General features: G+C 41.5%; 1 protein-coding gene across 12 annotated transcripts in view; it reads left to right on the forward strand.

Annotated features, from left to right (window-relative positions):
- Positions 1-21466, forward strand: part of LOC139556293 (inositol 1,4,5-trisphosphate-gated calcium channel ITPR1-like) — a 161483-nt gene that overhangs the window by 18937 nt on the left and 121080 nt on the right. For 8 of the 12 annotated variants that reach the window (XM_071370089.1, XM_071370148.1, XM_071370118.1 and 5 more), the window contains exons 4-13: positions 7009-7124; positions 7358-7444; positions 8588-8746; positions 10180-10278; positions 10763-10846; positions 10958-11104; positions 11573-11668; positions 11937-11981; positions 12091-12120; positions 15043-15197. In XM_071370089.1, the coding sequence (XP_071226190.1) occupies positions 7009-7124; positions 7358-7444; positions 8588-8746; positions 10180-10278; positions 10763-10846; positions 10958-11104; positions 11573-11668; positions 11937-11981; positions 12091-12120; positions 15043-15197 (1018 nt within the window). The remainder of the gene's footprint in view (positions 1-7008; positions 7125-7357; positions 7445-8587; positions 8747-10179; positions 10279-10762; positions 10847-10957; positions 11105-11572; positions 11669-11936; positions 11982-12090; positions 12121-15042; positions 15198-21466) is intronic. The other 4 variants (XM_071370100.1, XM_071370172.1, XM_071370164.1 and 1 more) reach the window with 1 other exon arrangement.

Genomic DNA, 21466 nt, shown 5'->3' on the forward strand with positions numbered 1-21466 from the left:
AGACATGTCTGTTGTTGCTCAGGGAAATGTATTGCTTCTGGTTAGTTGTGTGATTTGCTAAATGGATGGTTTTGTGGGTTTTTGTTTTTGGCGCAGGAGCCCAAGATACAGTAGTTTGACAGAGAATGTCAACTCCTTCATGTCAAGCAGCTGTTCAGTCTCTTTCTAGAGGCTCAGTAGACTCAGGAGGCAGCACCATCACTCTCTTTAGGCCTCTAACAAGACTGGCCCAAATATGTCACTGCTTAGTATTGAGAAGAGGAATCAATAGCTACTATAGCAGCAGGGTACCTTACTATCTTTGTGCATTTTCATTCTCTTTGGACTGAGAAAACAGGCCTACGTAAAACATCTTTAGCCACGATTGTTTCTGCTCAATGGCATGTATTGTCAAAATGGTGAGCTGTTTTTGTTTGTTTGCACGGCTGTTGTTTCAGTTCCTCAAATAGCCACATTAGACATGCACACTACTGGACAATAATCTATTTAATCATAATGTAATCATCTAGGCTTGGAACCTTAGTTGCAGCAATGGGAGTGACTGAAGTTATCTGGACCGATGGTGTATTGGGATGTTATAGGTCAGAGGAGTTAAAGAGTTTATCTGAGGGGTAGGCCTTAAATAGTAATGGTAGACTCCAACTCCTTTTTAAGATGGTGCTGACAGACTCGGTCGCCCTGTTTCTAGCTCCTAGCCAACTTTGAAGTATTTTGTATTCATTATTTATATTTCATTATTTGTTCAGAATGTTTCTTATATCATTACCTACAGCAGAAAATAGCTTTTGGACATTAGATCAGCAGTCACTCAAGCAAAATTTGCACAAAAATTGGTCATTTGTTTGAACTTCCCGAGGCAGCTCTATTCAACCTGGGGGTTGCACTAAAACGCTGACGCCGGAGAAGAGGAAGAAGTGGGGCCCTAGTCAGACTCAGACGGCATGCATATACAGTCACTGCTTCAGATTATTTTACTTGCTGATGTTCAGTCCCTGGACAATAAGGTAGACGATCTCCTTCCTGACAGACATCAGGGACTGTAACATACTCTGTTTTACGGAATCATGGCTCTCTCCGGATATATTGTCCCCGTCCATTCAGCCAGCAGGGTTCTCCGTCCATCACGCAGACAGGAAGAAGGAACTCTCCGCGATAAAGAAAGGTGGAGGGGGTTATTTCACGATTAACAACTCATGGTGTGATTGTGTTAACTTACAGGAACTCAAGTCCTTTTGTTCTCCCGATATGGAATATCTCACCATCAAATGCAGACCACATTAACTCCCAAGATAATTTTCTTTGGTCATCGTTACTGCCGTGTATATTCCCCTCCAAGCCTACACTGTGCCTTCTTTCAAGGAACTACAATAGACTATGTACAAACTGGAAACCACATATCCTGAGGCTGCAATTATTGTAGCTGTGGACTTTAATAAAGGAAATCTGAGGAAAACACATTTTATTAACACACGCATATCAAGTACTTTGGATCATTGTTTCTCTCTCTTCCGGGATGGCTACAAGGCCCTCCCCCGCCCTCCCTTCGCCAAATCAGATCATGCCTCCATTCTGCTACTCCCCACCTATAGGCAGAAACTTAACAGGAAGCACCCGTGGTAAGGACAGTTTCAACATTAGTCTCATAAGAGCTTTGCAGACCTGTTTTGTGCAATATTTGCCCATATATTATTTTTCTTCAAGCTCGGTCAAGGAGTTGGGTATTATGGCTAGAGCAATTTTCAAGTCTTGCCATTTTCATTTTCAAGCAGATTTAAGTCAACTGTAACTTGGCCACTAAGGAACACTCATGTTCTTCTTGTTAAGCAACTCCAGTGTATATTTGGCTTTGTGTTTTAGTTTATTATTCTGCTGAAAGGTAAATTCCCCTCCCAGTGTCTGATGTGAAGCAGACTGAAACAGGTTTTCCTCTTGGATTTTGCCTGTACTTAGCTCATCCCGTTTCTTTTCATCCTGAAAAACTCCCCAGTCTTTGCCGATGTCAAGCATACCCATACCGTGATGCAGCCACCACCATGCTTGAAAAAAAGGAGGCACCTACTCCGGGATGTGTTGATGGATTTTTTTGCAGTATTACTTTTGTGCCTTGTTGCATACATATTCATGTTTTGGAGTATTTGTATTCTGTATATTTGTATTCTTCTTTTCAATTTGTCATTTAGGTCAGGGTTTCTCAAACCCTGCCGTAGGGCCCCCTCTGGATGCACATTTTGTTTTTTGCCCTGGCACTACACGGCTGACTCAAATATCCAACTCATCAAGCATTGATTATTTGAATCAGCTGTGTAGTGCTATTGCAAAAACCAGAACGTGCACCCAGGGAGGGCCCTAGGACAGAATTCAGGAAACACTGATTTAGGTCATTATTGTAGAGTCCCCACAGTGTGGATTTATCCTCAGTTTTGTCCCATCACAGCCACTGAAATCTGTAGCTGTTTTAAAATCCACAATGGCCTCATGGTGACACCCCTTAGCAGTTTCCTTCCTGTCCTGCAGCTCAGTTCAGAAGGACGACTGCAACTTTGTGTCTGGGTGGATCAATACAAAATCCACAGCATAAATATTAACTTAACCATGCTATATATTCAATGTCTGATTTGTTATTGTTACCCATCTACCAATCACTGCTCTTCTTTATAAGGCTTTTGAAAAGTCTTTTGTAGTTGAATCTGTGCTTGAAATACAATACTTGAGTGAGGGACCTTTTTTTTATAGATGTTGTATGATTGGGGGACAGAGGAAGGGGTAGTCATTAAAATGTCAACCCCTATTATTTCAGAGTCCATATAACGTATTTTGAGATTTGTCAAATTTTACATCTGAGCTCATTTAGGCTTGCATAAACAAAGGGGGAGAATACTTATCTAACTTTTATTTTAGTTATTTAATTGTTATTCATTTGTAAAATTGTGTAGAATTTTCTTTTCACTTTGACATTATGGATGTTGTGTAAAACAATGACAAATTACTATTAAATCTATTCAATCGCACTTTGTAATGCAACATGTGAAAGTTCAAGGGGGGGTAGACTTTCTATAGGCACTGTATGTACATAGTCATTGAACACTGGTCACTTTAATAATGTTTACATGTGCATATACTGTATTCTAGTCATGGCTCATCCTATATAACTACTGCAACTTTTCTATTCATATACTGTCCAGTTGAAGTTAGAAACACATGCAATAAAAAGCTTTATTTTTACTATTTTCTACATTGTAGAATAACTACATAAGGAATCATGTAGTAACCTAAATATATTTTAGATTCTTCAAAGTAGTCACCTTTTGCCTTGAAAAAACTTTCAAAGTTCTTGAAATTGTATTTTTTAAATTATTATTTATTTATTTATCTTTTATTTCGGTTCTTGAAATGTTCTGTATTGACTGACATGTCTTAAAGTAATGATTGACTTTTAACAAGGCACACCCGTTAATTGAAATGCATTCCAGGTGACTCATGAAGCTTGTTGAGAATGCCAAGAGTGTGCAAAGCTGTCAAGGCAAAGGTGGCTGCTTTGAAAAATGTGAAATATAAAATATATTTTCATTTGTTTGGTTACTATGTGTTATTTCATAGTTTTTAATTCCCTATTATTCTACAATGTATAAAGTAATAAAAATAAAGAAAAACCCCTTGAATGAGTTGGTGTGTCCAAATGTTTTACTGGTATTTTGTGTGTGTGTGTGTGTGTGTATATATATATATATATATATATATATATATATATATATATATTAAATCAGGAGGAGGAAGGAATAATTCAGTTTTTTAGGAAAAATATCAAATCGAAGATGCACTAAATTACAGACTTAGGCTACCTACTTGAACTTTTTAGTTTTCTAAAGATCTCTTCTGAATATAATACACAGTATTTCCCACCTCTTTCTCGGAAATAGACCACAATGTCTTGCACTGGTATACTGCTTCCCCTTGTATTTTTCCCCCCAGGCCCTGTCTTGTGCCATTGTATAATATGCCATATGTAATATGGTGTTTGAGATGCAAGACCAGATGGTTAATTGTATTTTAGCAAGACAAGTTCACAGTGTGTTCATGCAACAGTACAGCAGGAATACGCTATGCAGATTTCCTGGAACCAAATCATGCCTAATATCTCTGACATACAGAGAGGCACACTCACTCACGGAGAAGCACTGTGCTTGGCTGGAGATTGATCAATACTCAACTGATTTACTGTGAGAAGGACAGCACTAGTGTTTGTGGAGTGCGCTCATCATTCTAGAATCTATCATCATTGGCCAGTGGAATGAGAGAGCCATGTTTATGGAAGCTAACAAGGTGTACCACATCTCTTTTTGAATGTGCAAAAGAACAGGGGCATAACATTTTCTTGTGAATTTATAACTGACTTGCAAATAATAGGCAAAGCCCTGCTCAAGACTGTGTGACATGTAGCCTATGCTTTGGTTTGGAGACATGTAAGCACACGAGGCCATAGCTCCTGGTCAGAGCGACTTTGGGGAAAAGTGGGCAGCTGCCACACTCCACTTTCAGATGAGGGAGCAGCGTTATACCCCTTAAATGACAGATTTTTCACAAATGTGAAACCCATTCAAAAGATTAGGGGACATAATCTGGAAGTAAATCAGAAGGGGCAATCACTTTCACTTGGTAATTTTTCACGGGCTGCAGCTCGTTCTAGCTATTTAATAAGCTAACTAGCTACAGAAATGAACAAACTACCTAGCAAAACAATACAAAAACATGAAAGGATGGCTAGGTATGTCAATTTAAAAAATCAGATGACCCACAAGTTTCAAACCAAAGGAGGAAAGATGAAGGCTTCATTCAGCAGGCACTAGGTAGCTGTGTGATTCTAGCTAGCGTTAGCTACACCACTTTTTTTCACTGAGCTAGCCAGCTCGGTATATTGAAGCCAGTCACAAAATGAAATTGGGTGAAAATCCGTTACTCACTGAAGTAAAGTTGTTGCTGGAGTGCTGACAAAAGTTTTTAAGCTGTCATTTCATCATATGAAATAAACTACTTCTGAGCACTTTGTTAACCGCCAGACCAGATCTGGTGCATATGCGCGCATGCAGCTTGTATTGTAGTTCAGATCTGACACATGCAGTTGGACCAGAGCAAATCATCAGCCTACATTTAATCTTGGTTAACCCAGAACTCAAATCTTGCGTAAATTGGTCGGATGCTATGTTTATGTTGTCTGTCCATGAGAGATTAGTCTACATTGAATCCATGAGGTGAATACTATGCGGGTAGGTAGTGAACTACTTTGTTGTTTAGGGCAATGTCAGAAGTTTCTACTATTACTGAAGCTCTACCATTGTGGACATCTATGGCAGATTCAAGGCACCACGGTTATTGTGATTCCAAAGAAAGTACTCTTGAGATTGGCGTAGAACAATGGAGCACTTGTGGTGTTCTGAGAGTCCTAACAAGCCTGGTTACAGTTCACCTGCACAGTGAAAGGATCGCGTTCTCTCTCAGTGTTTGACAGGCATTGCATTTGAAGTATAGGGCGGCCTACTGAGGAGATGACACATGACAACCCTCCTAGTAGGTGCTGTGACATGAGCATGTTTCACCTGCAGGGGCCTCGGTGTCCTCGTGGTGCTTCAAGGTTTGTGTGGGGTGGAGCAGCATACTCGTGTTCACCCCACCTCTCCAGCCTCTCCCAGGCCTCATCATCACTCCTCCAAGTAGCCACAGTAACAGGACTGAGACTCCATGCTACGTCTCAGTGTGCCTGAGCACTGAGCAAAGGGAAAGTGTAGCAGACTAAGTCCTAAAATCCCTGTTGAGTATTAATAGCCCGGTTAAGCTGGTTTCCAGGGAGCATATGCCCAGCATTTTAAACCTCACTTTTTTCTCTCTGATCTGGGATTGGTACTATGCGACAGTAATTGCTTTTGTGTCATGTCTGACAGTTAGGTGTGTCTCTCCAGGAAATATTACCCTCTGCTAGGACGACTCGTTGCTGTCTGTGATAGTATTTATACACTTCTCAGAGAGCTGTGATCTCATGGATTGAAGGAGAGAAGGCAATGTTATTTGAAGAATGTGACCTGTTGAATCTTTTAACCTCTGATAATCACGATCATCCAAAGCATGTCGTAGTAATGTGAAAATTTTGAAATAAGTCTTTACAGTGTTTAGTACAGTGGGCTTCCTGCGTAAACTACAATTTATTTGATCTAAACCAGCATTGTTTTAAGCATTTCGATGGCCGCCTGTTTTATGTTGATTCCTGTCTCCGTTCCTCAGTGTATGCCCTCTGGGTTGCGTCCTACTGTACCCTGCCATTTCCTGCACAGTTTGCCAACTGTTCTTAAAAAGGAAACCCCACAACTGTTCATTCCCTTCCTTCCCACTGTTTAGCATTTGCATATAACCCTCCCCATTCTGTCCCCCTAACCTGGTCTCCTTCACTCCCTAAACCCACTTCCTCTCCCTCTCTCATATAGCCATCCCTCTCTTCTACTGCTCCGTTTTCTGTCCCTGGCTCCTCCTCCTGTGCTTACCCATCCAGCTCTTCCCTCTCTTCCTTCATGCGTCCCATGACAGCTAATCGCTGGACGCTGTGGCGTTTGTTGGCCAAGTTTTTGCTGTGTGCTTGGTGCTGGTCTGGAGCGGCTATTTTTACCTCTGTCACAGATAATCAGATATCCCATTATTGTGCTTTGCAGGTAGCCAGCCTCGGAACCGGAGGAGGAACTAGTGTGTTTTCTGTCAGGACTCACACTGTTCAAGATCTGATCATCTCTTTGCTATGTCTAAAGAGCTCTACTATCCCCAATCTGATCAGGCCAATGTGTTTACCTACAAGAGAATCAAAATGTCTAAAATCACCATCCTGTTATATTTATTTAGCTACAGTCATGTCCTTGTTATACTGACAACCGCTTCCATGCCCTTTTGGCAACTTTCCACTGCTTTATATGTCATGTACTGAATGTTATGAATTTGATAATAAATCTTCACCTGTTTTCTCTGTCTTTCCAGACTGCCTTTTCAAGCTGTGCCCCATGAACAGGTACTCTGCACAGAAACAGTTTTGGAAGGCAGCAAAACCAGGTGGAAACAGCACCACTGACACAGTGCTCCTCAACAAACTCCACGTGAGTATTTCACTGCCCATTATGCCTGCTGGTTCTAAACTACGTGCATTGCCGTGTTGCTGAGATCGAGCAAATCATTACAAGTGAAACACTCTCCAAGTTTATAACACGACATAAACCCAGATCTATATTCCATAAAGTACGGCTTCTTATTCTTAATGTGTTTTTGGAGCACTAAATCTAATTGGTGGCCATTATATTCTCTGACATCTCGTTTTATCCCTATATTTCAGCATGCTGCTGATCTGGAGAAGAAGCAGAATGAATCAGAGAACCGAAAGCTGCTAGGAACTGTTATCCAGTACGGAAATGTCATTCAGGTATGAGCAGGAAGAATAGGGGTGATAAGGTAACAAGGAGATTGAGTTTGGTAAAGCCACAATACAACAGTGTCATTAAGGTTAGTGGAAAGCCTGGAGCAGAGAGGCAATACAGCTCTTCCATAAATGCAGCGAATTATCATCCAGGCCTTGTCATCCCCTGCATATGTGACCAGTGATAGTCTCCTATGCAGAAATTCGATCATCAGGCCACAGGGAAACGGGTCTAAAGATCCACTAGAAGTACATCCTATAGTGTGTCAGTTGATTTCAAGTGACAGACCCTCAACCAGAACACCCTGGTAGTTGTGATATCTGTCATCTAAAAACACCAACATATACTGTATCTATTTTAGGGCAGCTGTCTCCTGAACTTTAGTCCTGAACATGCTCTCAGAATTGTATTGGCGGAAGTGGTACAGTAGGTGTATTGGGTTTATGCGTTTTAGGGGTGTGATGACAGGTAAGGTATTGAGGGCAGTAGGGTACAGCTATGCTCCTCTGCCAGTGTTTGATATTTACCACAGGCTTACTGTGGTAAGTGGTTGCAGCACTTGAGAGCATGCATTGTAAACACATGTATCTGTAATTGTCTGAGACATTTCAAACGACAATTGTCTTGTTTTTTCAGTCCCGGCATTCTCCCTCAAAACAAACAACCACAAAGGTTGGTTAAGGTCTAGTCTCCCAGTACCAGACATCACACTGAATAGTTGTTTGAGGGGTCGATGCTGGTTGAGTCAACATGGTTGATTTCTTGGGTGAAATTATGGGGCAAAGGAGGTCATGAGAAACATTTTTGAAGTAAGGCCTTGGAGTATTATAAAAACAATTCCAGGGGGAGAAAAGGGTCCAGAAAGAATTCAAGTGTGATATTTTCAAATGGCACATTCTTTTGGGGATTTTCAGGAATGGCCACTGTGCCAGTATTTGACATCTAACTCAATCTCTTCCTGTAGATATACTCCTTAATAGACACAGACCGTGACATTAACAGTATCTGTCTATTAAACCCCAATAGACAAAGTAAGAGACTTCTATAAGCATTACATATTTAAACTTGATAAAACTCAAATTGGAAATGTAAACATGCATGTTTACATGCACTTGCAACTTTGTCTGTTGTTTGCCACTCTGTTCCAGCTGTTGCACTTGAAAAGCAATAAGTACCTGACGGTGAATAAGCGTCTCCCTGCCCTGTTGGAGAAGAATGCTATGAGGGTGACGCTGGACTCTGCAGGCAACGAGGGCTCCTGGTTTTACATCCAGCCCTTCTACAAGCTGCGCTCCCTGGGAGACAGTGTGAGTGTCCAGCCCAGTGTTGGCTTTAGTGTGGGTCAAAGGTCAGATAGGAAGTCTGGTCATGTCTCTGTAGATAAACAACGAAGCCCAGACAACAGCCTTTCCACTCAAGATCAAGATGCGATGCTCGTTGTTGTGATTCTTAGTTATTGGTGAATTTTCAATTTGTTAATTGATTGTCTAGCATTTAATCATTCAGGCTAGCTGGTCCCAGTTGTATTTGTCCATAGACATGTAGGTAGAGAGTGATTAAGAGCCTAACAGGTCATGATCTCACTGAAAGTTCACCTGAACAGTCTGGCATGCAAGATTCGAAAAGCTCCTGGTATACACCCTGAGATTCATTAAAACACCCTGAGATTCATTAAAACACCATGAGATTCATTAAAACACCCTGAGATTTATTAAAACACCCTGAGATTTTTAAAGCTCCTTGCGTCAGTGACCACAGCAAAGATCATTAACACAGGGGTCTCTAGGACAGCACTTCTCTGACGCTTGATGCCGCTGAAGTTTACCTGCTTTATAAATAGAAGCCGTGGTGCAGAGAATTGACAAGTTGTAAGATTTAATTAATACATCATTTCCTATTTTGACATTGTGTTGGCCTTAGGGTGTGTACCGGTTTAATTGCAAGTAGGCTACTATAGGTCATCATCATTAGCTTTAGCCATTAGGGTTTTTCAGGCTGAATTATTCCTGTGCTGATGAGAGGTCCAGTGTGGCCACCGAGTGCTTGGTAGTCAACATGGTCTGATGGGAATAAGTCGAACAATGTGTTATCATATTTGCCTGGTGTTACATAGCACCAGTAACTAGCTATAACAACATTGAGGACAGAGATTTTAGGGAAAAATTTGGATAAAGGTTGTTAAAAGGAATTCATTATGCAGTGCTCAGACCCGTTTGGCAGTACATCCTGTGCATCAGCAGGACTTCACCTTGCTATTATGATACCACAGCTTTTCTCTCATATTATGCAATCAACTGATGCCAAAAGTTGAGAGGTTCTGTTTATCTTGAAGGGCACTTTTCTCCGGCTCTAAACTGGACTGACCCCTTACTTTCTTTCCTTGTGTGTGTCTCTGGGCTGTCATGCGTAACAGCTCTCCTGGGGCCTCTGTAGATGAGCAGATAGCACACTCTGGAGGACACTAGTGGTTGTACAAGTGTTATTTGTGGTTTTCTACTGGCTGAAGGGTCTGATAAAGACAATCACACTGCCTCTCTGTTTGCTGTGTCTCTGAGGGTTTCTGTACAGTAAGTGTGGACAGTTGTGTGTTTCTGTGTGGGAACGTGTGTTTCTGTGTGTTTCTGTGTGTGGCTGTGTGTGGCTGTGTGTGAATGTGTGTGGCTGCGAGTGAACGTGTGTAGTTGATCATGGATCACTGTGTGTATAATAATGCTATTTGATTGCTCCCCTGTATGTCTAGGTGGTGATTGGAGACAAGGTGGTCCTTAACCCTGTGAACGCTGGACAGCCTCTTCATGCCAGCAGCCATCAGCTGGTAGACAACCCAGGATGCAATGAGGTAGAATACATGTTTCATCTTCATTGTCTCCTAGGTGGAGACTGCGTTTGTAACAGAAACCATATTCTCCATTGTTATGTAAACCAAGGTGTGCCTGCACATTTCACTTCCTCAAATCACAAGTAGTGCAGGTTTTAACCATGTTGACAAGTGTGCCTTATTCTTAATTCTCATGTCCTCTCAAAGATGAGGAAACATATTCACTGTACAACTAGCTCCTCTCTTATGCTTGTTTCATATATACTAATCATCGACAGTATTATCTTGAGTTCATTAAGTGAGGGTCCTTAATCCACTCTTAAGGCTCAACCGCCATTAAGACAATTGACTCTTCAGTTAAAGACTATATCATTACTGTGCTCCTCCTTACAAACCCAGCAGACTCCCAGGCTCATTTGTTTTTGTCACTTTTTTAAGCCAAACTTAATTATGTGAATAAATGTCTTTACCTTAGCCTTTCCTGACTCATCCTCTTGGTTTTCAGGTGAACTCCGTGAACTGCAACACAAGTTGGAAAGTAGTTTTGTTTATGAAATGGAGCGACAACAAGGAGATTATTCTTAAAGGGGTAGGTACTCTGATAGTTGATTAAAATGTATTAGACACAATAACACATTAAATAGGGTAGCTGGCTCTCCTTCCCCATGATACTGACTGGTGTCTATGTTTGTGTTGCCAGGGTGACGTTGTTCGGCTGTTCCATGCAGAGCAGGAGAAGTTCCTGACATGTGACGACTTCAAAAAGAAGGAGTATGTATTTCTCAGGACTACAGGACGTCAGTCCGCCACCTCCGCCACTAGCAGCAAGGCATTGTGGGAAGTGGAGGTGAGCATAGAACATGTAGATAGTAGATACATGGTCTGAGTCATGGTACACAATCATGCCACAGGAGGCTGCTGAGGGGAGGACGGCTCATGATAATGGCTAGAATGGTGTGAATGGAATGGTATCAAACACAAGAAAACCATGTTTTTAATGTGTTCGATACCATTCCGTTCCAGCCATTACTATGAGCCCATCCTCCCCAATTAATGTGCCACCAGCAGTTTGTGAATCACACATATGACAGTGATATTTATCGACATGGTTACACACAACCTTTGATTGTGGAAGCCTTGCATTGCCACGCCATTCTGTAGGTTGTTCCAAAGCTTAAGGCCTGGAACAGAGAGAACCAGGTGAAACTATGTGGGTTGTCCTGCATCTTACAATGTGTTTTTAGTGGTATGTTATCAGTCCAGACGTTGTCCAGACGTTGTCCTCATGCTGTCAGGTGTTGCATTCTTCTGTCAGGTGGTCCACCATGACCCGTGTCGGGGCGGGGCTGGCTACTGGAACAGCCTGTTCAGGTTCAAACACCTTGCCACAGGGTCTTACTTGGCTGCTGAGGTGAGTCCCCTTACAGTGACAGAGGCATATTACATGGTAGTCTACCAGCCAACCACTTGCATAGATCATTTGATTTATACCTGGGAGTATAACGCACACAATCATCTTGCAGTACTTCATTATGCGATCTGAAAGTCTTAACGACAGGGCTTGATTAAGTTTAAGTTGGATTGACTTCATAGTAATTTATAAGAGGACTATGTATTACCTCTTGCTTCCTCACATGTTGGAGTTAAGTATCCTATTCTGGTTCTTGATCTATTTTCAGGTGAATCCTGACTATGTGGAAGAATGTCCTGAGCCCCGATCCTCAGTAAGTCAACCAGAGACAGCTCTATATCTGTGTTTCATGTCTATGTTGTGTTTGCTGTCTTGCCCTACCTACTGCTGCTGATCTGTGGTGGATCTTGTTTCCTCTCCAGGTGGTGGATTTTGTTCCCTTTAACTTCCAGGTACTGTGCCTGTCCTTGTGTTTCATCCTCTCAAATACTTCACTGATGAGTTGAGGGACTCTTTAACCATGTTTTAATAATCAACTCACCCTCTTGAAGAGAACTAACTAAACTAAATTAGTGTCCCCCAATTCAGGCTACTGTTTGTGTGTAGTGTGTTTGAGTAGTTATTATGAAAACAATTCTCTATATGGTGGCGAAAGCTGCCGCAAAAACCTGTCCGTTTGTTCTGACCTCTGCTGCTAATTTCTTTAAAGTAAAGAATATTTCAGTGAGTGCATGTTTTTCCTTTATTCAACCATTCTCTATTACCATCTATTATCATTTGAAACTATTTCTGTATATTCTGAAAGGAGAGTTTCTTTTTGTAACATTGGCAGCTCTGGTAGTTGTGGGAGAGCACCACAGCATGTAAGCTGTATATGGTACTAGAGCTCACATATAGATGGCAGTATAACACCATATTACTGTGGATGGAGTCATTATACAGTGTATATATGGAGGGAATATGCCAAAGAATATTATTTTCTGGGGTGGAATCCAGGGTCTGCTTTCCAGTGGCGATTTTAGCATGTAAATCTTGGTGTGGCAAAATAAATTGAAAGTGGGATGCATGCCAGCAAAGCCACTCCACAACACAACACAACACTAAACAATACATTAATTGCACTATAACGATGACAAACGGTGCCCACAAACTGTTAGGGCCTACATAAAGCTGTCCCAACAGCAGTCCCAACATCTTACCACTGCTATACCTGGCTATCAGCGGAGCCTTGTCTGGCAGCGAAACAGTTCATTCAGCCTCATTTATTGCCTTTAAAAAAAGCATAGCTTATTTGGCTGACTTGTTTAAATAAATGTGGTTTCTAATGACAATTGAGATGTACAAACTATGGCATAATGGACGACAAGCGGATAAAAAGCAATCCGTAATTCGATTAAGCCATTAATGAGCTAGGACGGATAAAGGGTAAATGGACCAAATGATTAGGGTGAGGTACAAAGGCTACTAACATTTTACTACACAACATACACATAGTATTACTTTCTTAGCTACAGTATATATATCTCCCTGGCATATTACATAATTTATGCAGCAGTATACAATAAATGTTTGGACTCACCTTGATGTGCTGTGCTCACTTGAACAGGAAGGGGGCACGACGGTCCTTCGTGTGCAAATTTTGTCATCAAAGTCTGGCATTCTCTGGATTTATGGTACTTTCAAAACAACTGGGAACTCGGAAAAAAACAAGGTCGAATCATGATGACGTCATTGATCTTGTGGTTGTAGCTCTAGAAAGAGTCCGAATTTACAGTTCTGAGTTGGATGACCGTTCAAAACGTATTTTCCCAGTCGGAGCTCGTTCAATCCCAACTTCCCAGTTGTCTTGAACTCAATGAAGTCAAGTTTTCACAGTTCCGAGTTAACAGGTGTTTTGAGCACAAATCATGCTTCATTGACAGCATGGCCAATGTTGAAAGTTTATTATTTTAAACTTGGAAAAGAGCCCCTTAATCCCAGATTTGGGACCACACAGCCACTGTCACTGATTCCTTCCAAACCACTCATTGTTGAATTTGCGATTTTCAACTTGTTGTGTGATGTTTATGTCCAATGGCTGATGAGCACCAATACATTTGATCTATAATTTCTCTTCATTATTTCTCTTCATATGACAAGGATAAAAAAAGGATTTGCCAGTAGATTGTCGACTTGATTCATGATGATGACTGCTAGCTAAGATTTTGAAAGTATGATGTTGACATGATCAGTCCAATCAAGCTACTGTACATATAATGTGATTGGATGTAATTTTATCTGTGGCCAATGACCTTGAGCCTTCTTGGATGGACACTTCTAATGTAACTCTATGGTAGCACGCAAGGGGCTAGAATTTTCTAAGTCTACCCTTAGACTTGCCGGTGACGTAGTGTCCCCATGAGTGACAGAACACTGAGCCAATCACGGTGCAATGCTCCATATTTTCTGCTGTCTTGCCCCACCACCACAGAAAGCACTGAGCTAGGCTGAAACACCTACATTTTGGAGCAGCCTTACGCAAGAAAACAAAAAAGAGACCATGTTTGTATGCGGCTTTATTAACTCAATGATATATATATATTTTTTTTACATTGTTTGCAAACTGATATGTGATATGCTAGAAATGTCGGGCTCAAAACAGGTGGGGCAAAACAATGTTGGGCTCAAAACAGGTGGGGCTCTGCCCCTCTCCTCTCCCTGACCTGAATGACGGGTCGCCACTGCTGCTTTCCACAATTTGTTTCCGTCACTGAATTTACAGCTTTCAAAAAATACTTACAGATGATAAAATATGACCATATGAGGCTAAATACATCATGAATTGAATTAGCTTTTAGATCCATAAACTTGACAGGATGAGTCAACCACACATTATCTCTTCTAAAAGTGGAAAATGTCTCTGAATTGGCATGACTCCAATCTCAATATAACCTCATGCTCAGTCTTCATCTGATTGGTACTGATGAGTACAGCAAAGGAAAGATGTTTGGGTGGGTGTATTTGTCTTGGGGGAAGCTGGAGGGAGTTTGGTAAATTATTCCCGATGATGATTTCTCTCTTCTTACTGTACTGTAAAGCTGCAAATTAGAAAATGTCTTTAATGACTGTGGTAATCCAAACAATGTTGCAATGCTTTATCATCTTAATGTGATCCACTGATATAGCATTGATTAAGCTATTGTTGCCATGCATAAGTCAAACTATAAACAGATTGTAGGAAACGTGTGCAACATCTTCATGCTCTCAGCCTCATCTGTTACACACAGTCACAGACAGTAATATCACTGCATTGAAATTATGAACTGAACTGCTGAGTTCAATTTTAGTATGAAGCTCCATAAACTGACAGTCTCCTCTCCCTACTGTACCTGCAGTTGGACTCGGACCATGAAGCCCTGCGAGCGCGTCTGCGAACCCCTCAAGAGAGGGTCATGTACCAACTGGTGTCTGTCCCTGATGGCATGGACATCTCCTCTATCTTTGAGCTGGACCCAACCACCCTGAGAGGGGGGGACTCCCTGGTGCCCAGGTACACCGACAAATATCACTCCCCTCCACAGATGCATTACATTCTATGATCTGCCTTTCGTCGCATCTTCAATCAACCTGGTCTAAATAGCACGGGTGTGATGCTTGATACAAATCTGTCTCATCATGGCAAGGGGTGGCCATGTGTGGGGCTCTGCTTCCTCCTGTAGCGTCCATGTTACAGACTGCTGCTGCTGACAGTCACGTTGTGTTGACTGGACGGGGGACCCACCATGACATATGAAACTGCTGTTGATGCGGCTGCTCTTCACACCTTCCATTTTTTTTCCTGTCTGGCAGGGGCTCTGGGCTCAGTCCCTTCGTAGGCAGGATTAGGGCATTTCATAGGCTTCTGGGCAGCGACAGAGGAGGGCCTTCGGGGGTGTCTAATCACAGCCTAGTTAGTCTAAGAAACCCAGGAGCAGCATTTACAATTCAGAGATGGTCATTTCAGTGCAATTTTAGGATAGCTAAAGGATGGCCGATTGTTTGATCTTTGATCTGAATAGTGAGTTTGCAGGACAGCTGAGCTCAGTGCAATTTTGGCGCTTTTGTTTTCAAACTGATTCATATTTTTAAGAAGATGTCTCTTCTCATGAAAATATCTCACCGTCTACCACTGCGTGTGTGCGCCTGTGTGTGCGCGCCTTTGTGTGCGTGTGTGTGTGTGTTGTAGGAGGTAGCACAGTTTGTTAACACGAGCTAATGATAGTCAGGAAAGTCCCGGTACGGTTTGAAGCAGGAAACCATGGTGATGGGGCAGACTGCAGCGCTACAGACTGGATCAGGATATCCAGAAGATGTTGCAACATGCCGTGATTTAGTCATATCTTCCAGCTGAAAAGAGAAGCCAGATGTTGCATAACCATCCATCCACCCCCACAACATAAACACATCATCATCTGGAAGGCATATTTTCCCATGAAGTAATTTGATCTTTCAGAGGGCTACTGCCAACTACATGGGAATAGTCAGGTCCTGTACATAGTACTGCATATACTTCTATATTCACCTCTGGTGTGTTCCTTCCTTTTCACCTCCTGACTGCATCATGTGTTGGCTAAAATAACAATAGTGTGGTTGTTTCTGTCACCAGCGCCACATTAGACAAGGCGTGTGCCCCCTCCCCCCGTAGTGTCAGTCGGCATTGTGTCATGTTGTGAGGTGCCTGCCTGCTGGCTACCATTGGCAGCACCCTCGTCCTCTGGTCCTCCTCCCTACCTGAAATAACCCATATTCGCCAGGACACAGGCAGCCAAGCTGGGCTTTAGGTGCGAGTCATTAGAGTGAGTGTGGTAGATGTAAGCCTGTTATCCTAACAGGCCATTACACAACCAGGCCAAGAATACAGCCAGAGAAGGTGGACACACACATAGAGCCCAACCGGTATATTGTTTCACCGATATACAGGGCCTTCAGAAAGTATTCATACCCCTTGACTTATTCCACATTTTGTTGTGTTACAGCCTGAATTCAAAATGGATTAAATTATTTATTTTTCCCACCCATCTACACACAATACCCCATAATGACAAAGTGAAAACATGTTTTTAGAGAACTTTGCAAATGTATTTAAAATTAAATAATACATTTACATAAGTATTCACACCTCTTTGTAGAAGCACCTTTGGCAGCGATTACAGTTGTGAGTCTTTCTGAGTAAGTCTCTCAGAGCTTTCCAACACCTCGATTGTGCAACATTTGCCCATTATTCTTTTCAAAATTCTTCAAGCTCTGTCAAGTTGGTTGTTGATCATTGCTAGACAACCATCTTCAGGCCTTGCCATAGATTTTCAAGTAGATTTAAGTCAAAAATGTAATTTGGCCACTCAGGAACATTCACTGTCTTCTTGGTAAGCAACTCCAGTGTAGATTTGGCCTTGTACTTTAGGTTATTGTCCTGCTTAAAGGTGAATTCCTCTCCCAGTGACTGGTGGGAAGCAGACTGAACCATGTTTTCCTCTAGGATTTTGCCTGTGCTTAGCTCCATTCCATTAATTTTTTTACCCTGAAAAACTCTCCAGTCCTTAACAATTACAAGCATACCCATAACATGATACAGCCACCACTATGCTTGAAAATATGTAGAGTGGTACTCAGTAATGTATTGGATTTACCCCAAACATAACACTTTGTATTCAGGACAAAAATGTATTGCTTGGCAAATGTTTTGCAGTATTTCTTTAGTGCCTTGTTGCAAACAGGATGCATGTTTTAGAATGTTTTTATTCTATAAAGGCATCCTTCTTTTCACTATGTCATTTACAGGTGAAGGCGGAAGTTTACAAACACTTAGGTTGGAGTCATTAAAACTCGTTTTTCAACCACTCCACAAATTTCTTGTTAACAAACTATAGTTTTGGCAAGTCGGTTAGGACATCTACTTTGTGGATGACACAAGTAATTTTTCCAACAATTGTTTACCAACAGATTATTTCACTTATAATTCACTGTATCACAATTCCAGTGGGTCAGAAGTTTACATTCACTAAGTTGACTGTGCCTTTAAACAGCTTGGAAAATTCCAGAAAATTATGTCATGGCTTTAGAAGCTTCTGATAGGCTAATTGACATCATTTGAGTCAATTGGAGGTGTACCTGGGATGTATTTCAAGGCCTACCTTCAAACTCCGTGCCTCTTTGCTTGACATCATGGGAAAATAAAGATAAATCAGCCAAGACCTCAGAAAAAAAATTGTACACCTCCACAAGTCTGGTTCATCCTTGGGAGCAATTTCCAAACGCCTGAAGGTACCACATTCATCTGTACAAACAATAGTACGCAAGTATAAACACTATGGGACCACACAGCCGTCATACCGCTCAGGTAGTAGACGCATTCTGTCTCCAAGAGATGAACGTACTTTGGTGAGAAAAGTGCAAATCAATCCCAGAACAACAGCAAAGGACCTTGTGAAGATGCTGGAACAAACAGGTACAAAAGTATCTATATCCACAGTAAAACAAGTCCTATATCGACATAACCTGAAAGGCCGCTCAGCAAGGAAGATGCCACTGCTCCAAAACCGTCATAAAAAAGCCGGACTATGGTTTGCAACTGCACATGGGGACAAAGATCGTACTTTTTGGAGAAATGTCCTCTGGTCTGAAAAACAAAAATAGATTTGTTTGGCCATAATGACCATCGTCATGTTTGGAGGAAAAAGGGGGAGGCTTGCAAGCCAAAGAACACCACCCCAACCATGAAGCACGGGGGTGGCAGCATCATGTTGTGGCGTTGCTTTGCTGCAGGAGGGACTGGTGCACTTTACAAAATAGATGGCATCATGAGGAAGGATTATTATGTGGATATATTGAAGCAACATCTCAAGACATCAGTCAGGATGTTAAAGCTTGGTCGCAAATGGGTCTTCCAAATGGACAATGACCCCAAGTATATTTCCAAAGTTGTGGCAAAATCGTTTAAGGACAACAAAGTCAAGGTATTTGAGTTGCCATCACAACGCCCTGACCTCAATCCTATAGAAAATTGTGGGCAGAACTGAAAAAGCATGTGCGAGCAAGGATGCCTACAAACCTGACTCAGTTACACCCGCACTGTCAGGAGGAATGGGCCAAAATTCACCCAACTTATTGTGGGAAGCTTGTGGAAGGCTACCCGAAACATTTGACCCAAGTTAATCAATTTAAAGGCAATGCTACCAAATACTAATTGAGTGTATGTGAACTTCTGATCCACTGGGAATGTGATGAAAGAAATAAAAGCTGAAATAAGAACTTTTCTCTACTATTATTCTGACATTTCACATTCCTAAAATAAAGTGGTGATCCTAACTGACCTAAGACAGGGCATTTTTTGTCGGATTAAATGTCAGGAATTGTGAAAAACTGAGTTTAAATGTATTTGGCTACGGTGTATGTAAACTTCCGACTTCAACTGTATGTTAGTATTGTAGAGTAACTACAATGTTGTTGATCCCCTCTCAGTTTTCTCCTTTCACAGCCATTAAACTCTTTTTTAAAGACACCATTGACCTCATGGTGAAATCCCTGGGCGGTTTCCTTCCTCTCCGGCAACTGAGTTAGGAAGGACTCCTTTATCTTTGTAGATCTTTGTTGTTGAATCTGTGTTTTGATATTCACTGCTCGACTGAGGGACCTTACAGATAATTATATGTGTGGGCTATAGCTGAGGTAGTCATACAAAAAAACATTTTAAACACTATTATTGCACACAGAGTGAGTCCATGCAACTTATTATGTGACTTGTTTTGCAAATTTTCACATAACAAAAGGGTTGAATACTTATTGACTCAAGACATTTCAGCTTTATTTTATTTCTTAAAACATAAGGCCACTTTGACATTATGGGGCAGTGGGCCAGTGACAAAACAATCTAAATGTAATCAATATTAAATTCAGAATATTACATTCAGGGTGTAACACTACGAATTGTGGAAAAAGTCAAGGGGTGTGAATACTTTCTGAAGGCTCTTTAATCGAACGATATTGGTATTTTTCCCTTTTATTAGTCATATGTACAGGATACACATTGTATACACTGTCCAACGAAATGCTTACTTGCCACAACAACAATAAGAAACAACAATAGGAAATAAGAAAATATAAGAATACAAACATGAAGTTAAATGGCTCAGTAGAATAGAATAAACATTTTAGCATGAGCATAATACAGGACAATACAATATTTACACATTTTGGGGGGGTAGGAGGGATTAGGGGGCAAATGTTTAAATTGTGCAGTGTTTTGTAATAATACGAGTCTGGTAGCAGCAGTTGTGATGTGTGTGTGTGTGTGTGTAGCATTAATGTCTATTTGTGTGTGGGTGTTTATGTGAGTTAGTGCATGTGTGCTAAGGTGTGGAGAGTCAGTCCAAGTTGTCAGTCCAGTTTAAGTGTTCAGCAGTCTGATGGAGCTTGTTGGTATCAGTAAAACCTCCCACAGACCGAGCCTCAGTCCAAATCTGCATCTGCTTCAGGGAAGAGAACAGAGCTGTGAAGTTACACATAGCCATGAAAGAGTGACTGCTCAACTGCAGTTTTTTCCCGTTAAAACCCAGGAGTTATTATTTGTCATGTTGTGTTTCTACTGTTGTGTGAGAATCTGTTTTTGGGTGTGTGTGTTCATGCGTGTTCAATCATGTGGTGTTCCTAGGTGTGGATTGATACTGGCTCTCAGATCATCTTCTACTATGCTGCAGCGGCCTCAGGAAAAAAAGAAAAGACATTAGTTTCTTCTCCATTTAGATTTGTTTCATAAAATTGTGAAATAATTCATGTCTGTTGTGAATATAGGTGATTATGATTCTTGGCATCATAACAACGATAGTCAAAGGAGTTGGACTGCAAGTTCCAACACAATCACCTATATTTACAACAGCCCTATTTTCCTGCCATTTTTTGTCTAGACGGCATAGTTGTGCAAGAAAGCAACGCTCGGTACCCTTAGTGTTGGCACACAAAAAAGTGTTTGAATTTTGGAAATGGATGCTCATAGAGTCGTGGCCAAAAATTTGCCGCTTCAGTGTCTTTAGATATTTTTGGCAGATGTTAGTATGGAATACTGAAGTATAATTACAAGTATTTCATAAGTATCATAGGCTTTTATTGACAATTACATGAAGTTGATGCAAAGAGTCAATATTTGCAGTGTTGACCCTTCTTTTTCAAGACCTCTGCAATCTGCCCTGGCATGCTGTCAATTAACGTCTGGGCCACATCCTTACTGATGGCAGCCCATTCTTGCATAATCAATGCTTGGAGTTTGTCAGAATTTGTGGGGTTTTGTTTGTCCACCTGCCTCTTGAGGATTGACCGCAAGTTCTCAATGGGATTAAGGTCTGGGGAGTTTCCTGGCCATGGACCCAACATATCAATGTTTTGTTCCCAGAGCCACTTAGTTATCACTTTTGCCTTATGGCAAGGTGCTCCATCATGCTGGAAAAGGCATTGTTCGTCACCAAACTGTTCCTGGATGGTTGGGAGAAGTTGCTCTCTGAGGATGTTTTGGTACCATTCTTTATTCATGGTTGTGTTCTTAGGCAAAATTGTGAGTGAGCCACTCCCTTGGCTGAGAAGCAACCCCACACATGAATGGTCTCAGGATGCTTTACTGTTGGCATGACACAGGACTGATGGTAGCGCTCACCTAGTCTTCTCCGGACAAGCTTTTTTCCGGATGCCCCAAACAATCGGAAAGGGGATTCATCAGAGAACATTACTTTACCCCAGTCCTCAGCAGTCCAATCCCTGTACCTTTTGCAGAATATCAGTCTGTCCCTGATGTTT

The sequence above is a fragment of the Salvelinus alpinus genome, chromosome 2, assembly GCF_045679555.1.
Source record: "Salvelinus alpinus chromosome 2, SLU_Salpinus.1, whole genome shotgun sequence".
In the NCBI taxonomy this organism is placed as follows: Eukaryota; Metazoa; Chordata; class Actinopteri; order Salmoniformes; family Salmonidae; genus Salvelinus; species Salvelinus alpinus.